We start from the raw sequence: 9,635 nt of genomic DNA on the forward strand, positions 1-9,635 counted from the left end.
ACGTGTACAAATTCAGGTCGGCGTGTGTATTTTAAACCAGTACTCCTAAAACAAATCGAATTATAAAATACCAATAAATCGTCACGTGTTGCATGAATAGAGGTCGAGAATAAATGAATAGTCAGCACATAGTGTCACGTGTCAGTCCTAGCCACGTATATATAACACTCGTCTCCATCTCTTTGAATTCCTTCAGCTTTCAGATTTTCTTTCTCCCTCTCTCCTCATCAAGTTTCCTCTCTATCCATCTCGACTAACATTCTCAAGGCGTCTTAACTTTATATATAGCGAATCAGATTGTACTCTAGAAATGACAGGCAAAGAAATCTTGCACAAGATGAAGGTACCTATACACTCTTTCATTTTACGTAACCTCATTTCAGTTTCATTGTTATCTGTGTGTGGAATTTTCAATTCTTATTGCTTCTGCTAAAAAGACCATTGTTGATTTGTAAAGCACACATAATTAATATCTTCAAATTGTCATTAAACTAATTATAAAAAAATGATCTTTGACCTCAGAAAGAAGGAAATGAAAGAAATGATTTGTTATAATGTGAAGAATTTATGATTTGGCTTAACTTTGCAATTTAGAGCAATTTTTCTTGAGCCTTGTTTTAATATGAGTTCAATGATTTTTATACTGTATAGGCTAAAGTTGGGTTAGGTTCATCAACAAGTGATACAGCAGAAGCAGGGAAGGGCAAGAGCAAGATGTTTGGGAAACAGATAACTCATGGTTTCCACTTAGTGAAGGGACAGTCACATCATGCCATGGAAGATTACATAGTTGCAAAATTCAAGCAAGTTGATGAGAATGAATTGGGTTTATTTGCAATTTTTGATGGTCATTTGGGCCATGATGTTCCTGATTACCTCTGCTCACATCTATTTGAAAATATCTTGAATGAGGTATTTTTGTTCTTATTATTTTCAATACAAAAGTTATTTTGCAATGTTTTTCCATGTAGGGTTTGTATGCTAGGTGAATGGGATTTGCCCTTGTAGATGGTATGAATTAAATTCAGTGTTCAGTGGTTAAGACTGGCCTTGAACACTTGAGACTTTAAGTTTCTAGAACTGGTGGTTGGTAATTAACATGGTAGCACAGAGGACGACTCTAAGAGCGTTGAGGTTTTAAGGTCTCAGGAAAGATAAATTCTTAGGGAACTTTTAAATGATAGGGTCAGATGTGATAGCTATTGTTTAATTTTGAGCTTTTGGTAAAAGTGGTTGTAAACATTTGTTTCTGTTAACAGCCTGACTTCTGGACTCAAACTGAGCATGCAATAAAGAAAGCATATCTTATAACTGATGATAAGATTTTGGAGAAAGCAGTTGAATTAGGTAAAGGAGGTTCAACTGCAGTGACCGCAATTCTGATTAATGGTCAAAAGCTGGTGGTTGCAAATGTTGGAGATTCTCGAGCTGTTTTATGCAGGAATGGTGTGGCAAAACAGTTATCAGTTGATCACGAACCAAGCAAGGAACGCAAAGATATCGAAGACAGGGGTGGTTTCGTCTTAAAACTTCCAGGTAAATGAACACTTTCTCGCTTTACTAATTCTACTAATTATCCCCATTTACAATACCAAATCACATCGATAAAATGGAATTGAATTTTCTGTTGGAGCCCTTTGCAAATCTATTGGATTATATTTAAATAGAAGTTGTGTGTCCGTCATCAGGAGATGTAGCAAGAGTTGATGGGCAGTTGGCAGTTGCAAGAGCATTTGGTGATAAGAGCCTGAAAGAGCATTTGAGTTCTGAACCCGATGTCGCGATGGAAATGATAGATGAAGACACTGAGTTTTTCATATTGGGAAGTGACGGATTATGGGTGGTGAGTTTTTCTTTATGGACTTAATCTACAGATTCTACACTCTAGTGATGTAACTTGGGGTCATTTAACTTTTTTTACTCTCGAGAATGTAGGTAATGTCCAACCAAGAGGCAGTTGATACAATAAAAGACGTAAAAGATCCCAAATCAGCAGCCAAGCACCTAGCGGAAGAAGCGCTTCGCAGAAAGAGCAGAGACGATATTTCATGTGTTATTGTAAGGTTTCAGTGATTTCAGACAGTGCCTTAATCTTAACATGTGCTACTCTTGGTTCTGAAGTGTGCATATGAATATTGTTGTTGTGTTCAACTTTGTGATAATAAATTTGTAAGTGAAGGAAAATAAACTCTTTTATCGGCAACCAGTCTGTTGTTTGTGTTTGTATTGCTGTGTTACACCGGGCTTTTAACGGCTATTTTGTGGTGGGCGCAACATGGTTGTTACAATCATTTTCTTGTATTATTATCACGTAAAAAGCAGCGTAACGGACAAAATCTGTTTCGTCCGGCGCAACTTGCTGGGTGTGGGTGTGTCGATACAAATTGACACCGATTAAAAAAAGGATTAGAAAAAGACAAGTTCCACTCCCATACAAATAGATAACTTCATGGTTCCTTCACTTTTTAATGGTGATGTGGAAAGAAAATGGTTTTCACTCACGAGGAAACCTTCTTTCAATTTCTTCTTAATGTCAAGTACGGCAATAGCATGAACGTCTCATTCAAATTTTACTCCCAAAGAATCAAGAGACGGCCACAGCCACAGCTGTAACGCACCTCTTTGAAGTACAAGATAGATAATGTCCGACTAGGAAAATCGAAGCAAGCCGAGAAAGAAAACTCAGAGTAGCTGACAACTTGTGGCAGCAAATTCACTTGATGGCCCGTGGAACACCTTCATCTGATTCCAGAGTCCGCCTGAGTAGGCCTATATACATCTTTTTCCACACAGGTCGTCACTAGTATAAATTTCCACAATAATCAACGATGGAGTTGATGGAACAGATCTCCTTCTTGCCATATGGGTGTGTTTAATCATTGCATCGTCTCTGGTCATAATTAAGCCTACAAGAGGCAAATGAAGGTCCTTAGCTTAACAGTCGTTAGCTTAACATCTTTGATGCTGTTGCAACAAGACTCGAGAGTATATGCAGACTCTTACCACTCTTTCCCTAGCTCAACACTCGCCTTTGATATGCTAGAACCTGAAAAAATCAGAGTTAACATAAACAGATGAGATATAGGAGTTTACTTTGACAGATGTTAATATCCTATTGATTTGTGAAAGGGAACTCTCACCAAATCCCCTCGACTAGATGTACAGTTCGATTGTAGCCCTGCCAGAGTTTCTTTCGGTTCTAACATTTGAAGATTGTCTTTGCAAGAATGAATCTTGGGAATTATGTTACCGCTGGAGATTGAGGAAACGAGTGATCCATCAACATTTGTAAAATGTGGCTCTTTAACCACTACGATCTCGATATCGTCAGCTTCCACTGAAGTTTGGAGTGCAATAAACTGAGACCAGCGCATACACAATGTCAGCTAATGCAGCCACAATTCTGGTAGATATATACACAATAATCTATTGGTGAAAGAGTCGTCAAAACGAGAAAATAAAAATGAACAAAAAACTCGAGCAAGTGAATAGTGTTTATCTAACAGCTACACTTGAGGAAGAAAGATTACTTGGCAAAGATGTTTAACTGACAACGTCGGCCGGCAGCAAAGGTATGGTTGGGGCAAACTCCTCATACTTTGCTCATCCAAAGGAAGAAGTGTGAGATGTACATCCAGCTGAATACAAACACCAGAAGAGTCAGTCATGTAATCAAGCTCTTTTGACCTACTCTGAGTACGGTTGAGAAAATACACAACCGCAATTGGTTGTTCAAAATAACGAAATGAAGTAAATTCTTGTAGCAAACAACCAAACAAAGTTGGGATTTTGTTCACCGATGTCAGTGGGTGAACCGACACTGTTAATCATGTCAGTGCATGGGAGAGACGAAGGACCAAGAAAGCAGCAGATTTTATTTTCATACCTCGTTTTCATTTTCCTCTAAATTTCTGAGGTAATCAGACAACTTGTTCAAGCGACTTCCCCGAGCATTCTTACCATTGCTACCACTTACACTGCCATAGCGTGTGTGACTCCGTACACCACCCTTACCCCAAGTAAGCACTTCTGGAGTTCCAACAAGCCCAGGTGATGGACCTCTGTTATCTATACCCGCTTCTACATCATCATTTTCATCAGAACCACCATCTGCATCGACACCTGCTGAAGATGGCTGAGAGAACCGTTGACCTGTCCATCTCTTGTGCCTTTTCACCTTCGGATTTATGCAGTGTTCATCAGCAGAAGAAGATTCCCGACCTCCTTCATTGCCATTTCCATCTGCGTCATCATCTGATTCTTCGGTGCCTTGAGTTCTACTATTTCTCCATCTACGTGACCTCCTCACAAATGCAGCTGCTGTGGCTTTAGCAGTCGAGCGTCTCTTAACAAGTGCTTCCGATTGTCTTCGAATAGTCTGAGCAATAGAAGCTTGGATCTGTCCCATAAGACCAATATAAGGAACCGAGTAAGGCGGCAGAGTCTTCACAAAAGTATTCAATCCATGTGTGCATGTGGCAACAGTACTACTAAAATGCTGCAGAAAGAATAAGAACAGTACTAATAACATTTGGCCAAAGCAGGCTACGTCCTACTAAATGGGCAATTGATGTCAATGACTGGTACCATGCGTATTTACATTTCATTAGAGATTTTAAGCAGTTTTATAGTGCCTGCAAGATCAGCCAACTCTGACACTAATATCGGAATTAGTAGTGGTAATACAAGTCTTTTGTGAACTGCAACTGTATTATACGTTAAAATTTTGTTTTGTGTCACTGGTTAATGTTCAGTCCTGTATTTACAGTTTGGATGTTGCGTGTGAGCATCATAGAGAAAAGACCAAAAATGCTTAAACGACCAGTAAGAAGAAGTTCCATCCACAGGATTTTGTATGGTTGTACCTGCTTATTGCGACTCTTCTCCTCTTCATGAAAAGCCATTTCCTGCAAACTAGATGATTAGCAAAAAGTGTTCTTGCCAGATGATATTACTTAGATCACATTTTCATAGAATTCTGCATGATATTTCAGTAGAACACTCTACCTCTTCCTCATATTTGTCTATATCTGGATATATAGACGCAATTAAGGCATCATAGTTAGGGTCATCTCTCAAAGAACGACGACTTGCACAGTGGGTGCGGCAAGCAGGGCACTCATTGTTCCTGTGTAGAAACAATAATTGGTGCAAGTAAGATTTGCAGGCTCACAGATCAACCACGTCAACTTTCAATCATTTGTAATATCTAATCAAGATGAAGAACAACTAAATAATGCAACAAGACGAAAAACTGCTATAGAAATAAAGCTGCACGGTAAAGTAGCATACCCCAGACGCATTGATTTGTCAATGCATTCCCTGCAGAAGCGATGAAGGCATTCCATTACAGTTCTTGTCTTGCGGATAATACCTGAAAGCAATAGAGAGTTAACCTAGAGCAGAATTTTTTTTTTTAAGGAAAGAGGTAACCATGGATGCTAAGAACAAAGATCCACAGCCAGCTTTAACAGAAACAACTTGTCAAATGAGATTCTGTTAGTAAGACTTGTGTTCGTAACCATGCAACATGCTTACTCGTCTCACAGATAAAGAGAAGCATAAAGAAATAAGAATGAAGAAAATTGCGTACAAGCAGATGAGTTAGCAATTGAGCTATATAACATGGTTTATTTTAACTGATTTGTTTCTCTAGTGTTTGTCTTGAAGATATACACTTTCTACTTTTAGGACACCTACAGGCATAGCTCAAAAACTGCTCACTTGATCTTTACTGGCAAAAGTGGTTCAAAGAAATTAATGTAATTATGCTAGCTTCTAAAACCCAAATATTTAATGTGATGCTAGCTTCTGCTTACCGAGCTTCAACGAGAAGCATACCAGAACAGAAAAAAACACTTAAGATATCATGGTCAAAGTTGAGCATACTGCGAATGAAAATATCAGACAAACCGAGCATACATCTACAGGTGTAAATTGGTAAAGACTTTATACTGGCAAGTTACTTCAAAAACCACAGTGCCGAGTAAGTAATTAGAAAAGAATAATGCACATCCTTAAGCACTACAGACATAGACAAGCTCCAGGGATCCGTCTATCAGAACAAAATTTTGTTTTCCTATATCTACACATTCAACTGTTTACCAGATTACCTTGCTTCAACAGTATTTTCTAGATCTGCAACATTAGATGAATATATTTCCTGCCATGTCGAGGTATAATCCATGATAGAGGATTCTGCTCCTAGCAACAAATTACTCATACACAGGTAGTTTAAGTAAGATACTAAAATGATTATACCTAGGCATATAGGGCATTGTACTTCTTTACGAATATCTGACAATTTTACCCAGACAAATCTGCAACAGAAAAGAACAATCAGTAAATACCACTTAAATATATTATGTATGATAGATTAACATATACCAACAAATCTGAACTCTGAGGCTGACTAGTCGGACAGATTATGCACTTATGTTGAATGAGTGTGAGTGGATCAAGAACAGCCGCAGCAACAATTAAAATGTGTACAAAATATATATTACAAAAGGGTTAGAGAATACAGAAATAATCTTCTCATTCCAGTACTGTCTCATTTATGCTTCCTTGATTCTAGCAAGAGAACTCTCGAACTAAATGAATGTTCCACATACGACAGGATGAACCCATCGTTTCCGTTGGCCAGGAAAGTAATAAGACATTGCGTGCAGACACAGCAGACACTAGTGACCTACTATATGTTTAACCCACCCGATTTAGAGCCTGTGGAAGATATTAGGTTCAAGAAATGAAGGGTAATTAGGTGGCTTTTAGACCTCTCAGTTATGCATTAGAACATAGAGGTTATCAAAAGCACAACCCACATAGAGAGTAGCCGAAAAATATTATTTTGAGATATATCTCTACATAGACACGGTAACAGTATGAAGAAGAATGAGAAATGATCTTATAAAACAAACACTAGGTCGCTGCGAACCAGGAAAAAACAAGACTTTTCCTACTTAAATTCATCATTTATAACCTTAGGTAGTCTACAATAAGTAACTATACCTGGAAATGTATAATTTGCTTGACTGAAATCAACAGTCAGTCCTTAAGAAACATGTTATACCTACTACAGTTGAAAATAGAATGTGCAGTCCAGGTGAAGGTCATTCGCTGCATGGGTAAAATCTCCCGTATATATAAAATTAAACAAGCTGACTACAGAACTACCCAGTACCTGAGTCTGGGTAAACAAATTCACTCCCAGCAATTCCACAATTACATCCCGTAGAATTACAACCAATGGTCCCACGATAGAAAAAGGCAAAAGCCCGAGTTCCAGATAAATGAATCGATTATGGATCACTCACAACATGCAACAAACAATTTCCACGCGTGGAACCGCATAATATGAAAACAACCTACAAGATCTAATTGTATCCCATCAGTTTAGTTTAATTACTAACATCTTGTCACTTCCGTGAGAGATTCAAACCCAGATTGAACAGGAATGAAAACCCAGAGCTAAATAAAGATTTGTAGCAAATGAGAGCTGGAACAAGGTCTCCTGAATTCTACACAATGCTCATGGATTTACATAAGTGAAACAAGGATGCGATCCTTAATGAAATAGGACCAGAGAAGCAAAGAAGAGGAGGAGGAATAAGGAGAAGTAGAGAGGAATCGGACAAAGGAAAAACTTACTCATCTTTGGTATTGTTATCAGCATCACTAGAGGAGGAAGAAGAAGCTGTTCCATCAGAATCTGAAAAATCAATAGATGATTTCAATAGATAATAAGAAACAACCCGATTCCTCGAAGAAGAAAAACAAAATCTATATAAGCGATTAGATTACGTACCTCCTCCATCCCCATCTTTTACTCCACCTCCTCCTTGGGTATCTTCTTCACCTTCATCTCCATCCCCATCTTCTTCTTCTTCATCATCATCGTCGTCACCATCATCATTTTCTTCAGCTTTAACTTTCTGTGGTGGTGATTGGTGATGCTGATTACGTTCTTGTTGTTGTGAACTCTCTTCTTCTTCTTCAACTTCGAGACTGTCTGAACTTCTCTTCTGGGCAGGCATTGGTTACCAATTACAGCTCCAAAAGTATGAGTATTTAGCTTCTCTTCTATTGTCTCGGTTTGCTTTGTATTTCCGCTGATGAGAAAATATAAAGAGAGAAAAGTGGATGGGGGTTGGAAGAAATAGAGGAATAGAATGGGGTTACATGCGTGTTGAGTCGTCGGGATTTTTCTAAGAGAAATTTATGAGAAAAATATAAAGAGAGAAAAGTGGATGGGGGTTGGAAGAAATAGAGGAATAGAATGGGGTTACATGCGTGTTGAGTCGTCGGGATTTTTCTAAGAGAAATTTCTTTTTTCTCTTGTACAGAGAAAATATTTTTTTTCTTCATAACCAACTATAAGATCGAAGGAGGCAGGCACATGCACTTGGTTTTCTTTTTCTCCTTATAAGTTATTGACCGTGGGATGCCCCAAAAAAATTGTAAAAATCATGTGAACACTAAAATAACGATGGCATCTTCGCGTCCACGAACAATAATCGCATTGATACTAAAGTTAATGTAACGGATAAAGAGCATAGGAAAATAGTACAAGGCCGAAGCCCGATAGACTCCGAGCCTTTGGGCTCGTCCTTGTCTGGCCATCTAAATGTGATTTCGATGGGTGCACACTAAGTTATAAACTAAAGTGATGACGGTAAATAAAATAGAAGATTAAAAGTGCAGAGTGTAAATGAGACGATGATTTACGTGGTTCAGCACTAAGACCTATGTCCACAGGGATTGGTGTTTCACTATGTATGCAAGGTTACAAATGAAGTCGAATGACTTTGGGGGAGGAACGAAGGTAGAAGGGATATGAATCTCATACTTACTCTTACACTTTCTCTCTCCTGAATTCTCTCTTCCTCTAACTAAAAATTTCCTGACCACCCGTCCCTTAGTGGGTTGGGGTACTTATAGACTTCCTCCGTGGGTCCCTCTCTTTGTGTACAACTGTTCTTATCGTATTGGTTATCGTGTCGTCCCGCTGCCATCTTTGTTTCTGCCCCAACGTCTTCCAACGGTATTGTGTATGACCAAAGGCGATCCTCCTCCTTTTCCACAGATTGTTTGACACGTACCCTACTCTTAGGGTGTTTAATGCGGGTGGTTGGGACGGTCTGCACGCGTCAGGCAGATGTCTGATGCCCCTGTCACATCCCTGTCGGCTGGGTTCTTCCCAGCCCTCGATTTTGGATCTTCCTCGGGATGGAGTGAAGTACATCTTCTGTTCTTCTATGGTGCTTCTCGGTAACATGCTCCTAGGGTGCTCCTCGATTCTTCGCCGTCGGATCGAACTTATGATGGATGCATGCAGATGATGGATGCCCCTTGGGTGTTGGGACGTGGCATCATGTCTTGATGCACCTGATCCGCATGTATCCCACGTGCGGCCCTCTCAACACGTGGCTGATGATAACTTATGTGTATACAATTGTCCCTTTTCTTCAATTTTGAATTTGATCAAAGTTTGAAGAAAATTGTCTTCACAGTCTCCTCCTTTTCTTGCAATAACTCCCGCTAGAATCTAGGGCACGTTTCCCCCCCCTTTGCATTTATTCCTTCTCGTTTTTCGGGACGGTTATATTGATGGCGGTTATAAATAGGTACTAAGA

General features: G+C 39.1%; 2 protein-coding genes across 3 annotated transcripts; one reads left to right on the forward strand and one right to left on the reverse strand.

Moving 5' to 3' along the window:
• The first annotated feature begins 208 nt into the window (after nt 1–208).
• On the forward strand, nt 209–2,204 carry LOC113348802 (probable protein phosphatase 2C 39). Its single transcript, XM_026592674.1, has 5 exons — nt 209–343; nt 652–912; nt 1,260–1,536; nt 1,689–1,843; nt 1,936–2,204. The coding sequence occupies exons 1-5, from the start codon at nt 311–313 to the stop codon at nt 2,071–2,073; spliced, it is 864 nt and encodes a 287-aa protein (XP_026448459.1). The 5' UTR covers nt 209–310; the 3' UTR covers nt 2,074–2,204.
• A 190-nt stretch (nt 2,205–2,394) lies between these two features.
• LOC113348801 (putative E3 ubiquitin-protein ligase RING1a) lies at nt 2,395–8,184 on the reverse strand. Of its 2 annotated transcripts, XM_026592671.1 has the most exons (11): nt 7,808–8,181; nt 7,651–7,711; nt 6,262–6,320; nt 5,293–5,374; nt 5,008–5,128; nt 4,866–4,907; nt 3,887–4,399; nt 3,531–3,638; nt 3,141–3,359; nt 3,004–3,046; nt 2,395–2,906 (listed from the first exon to the last, which is right to left on the reverse strand). In XM_026592671.1, the coding sequence occupies exons 1-10, from the start codon at nt 8,034–8,036 to the stop codon at nt 3,014–3,016; spliced, it is 1,467 nt and encodes a 488-aa protein (XP_026448456.1). In that variant the 5' UTR covers nt 8,037–8,181; the 3' UTR covers nt 2,395–2,906; nt 3,004–3,013. The 2 variants fall into 2 exon arrangements, with proteins under 2 accessions (XP_026448456.1, XP_026448457.1); XM_026592672.1 differs by lacking the exons at nt 2,395–2,906; nt 3,004–3,046 and having other exon boundaries at nt 3,271–3,403; nt 7,808–8,184.
• Between the last annotated feature and the right edge of the window lie 1,451 nt (nt 8,185–9,635).

The sequence above is a fragment of the Papaver somniferum genome, chromosome 2, assembly GCF_003573695.1.
Source record: "Papaver somniferum cultivar HN1 chromosome 2, ASM357369v1, whole genome shotgun sequence".
NCBI classification, from domain to species: Eukaryota; Viridiplantae; Streptophyta; class Magnoliopsida; order Ranunculales; family Papaveraceae; genus Papaver; species Papaver somniferum.

What these genes read in the sequence shown, in the direction of transcription:
- LOC113348801 (XM_026592671.1), bottom strand. Translation starts at nt 8,036, where the DNA reads ATGCCTGCCCAGAAGAGAAGTTCAGACAGTCTCGAAGTTGAAGAAGAA. An exon ending in AGAAGAGTCGCAATAAGCAG is followed by an intron (nt 4,400 to 4,865) that starts GTACAACCATAC and finishes CTTATGGGACAG; the next exon opens with ATCCAAGCTTCTATTGCTCA. An exon ending in TAGAGGAAAATGAAAACGAG is followed by an intron (nt 3,639 to 3,886) that starts GTATGAAAATAA and finishes GTTTGTATTCAG; the next exon opens with CTGGATGTACATCTCACACT.
- LOC113348802 (XM_026592674.1), top strand. Translation starts at nt 311, where the DNA reads ATGACAGGCAAAGAAATCTTGCACAAGATGAAG. An exon ending in TTTCGTCTTAAAACTTCCAG is followed by an intron (nt 1,537 to 1,688) that starts GTAAATGAACAC and finishes GTCCGTCATCAG; the next exon opens with GAGATGTAGCAAGAGTTGAT. An exon ending in GAAGTGACGGATTATGGGTG is followed by an intron (nt 1,844 to 1,935) that starts GTGAGTTTTTCT and finishes TCGAGAATGTAG; the next exon opens with GTAATGTCCAACCAAGAGGC.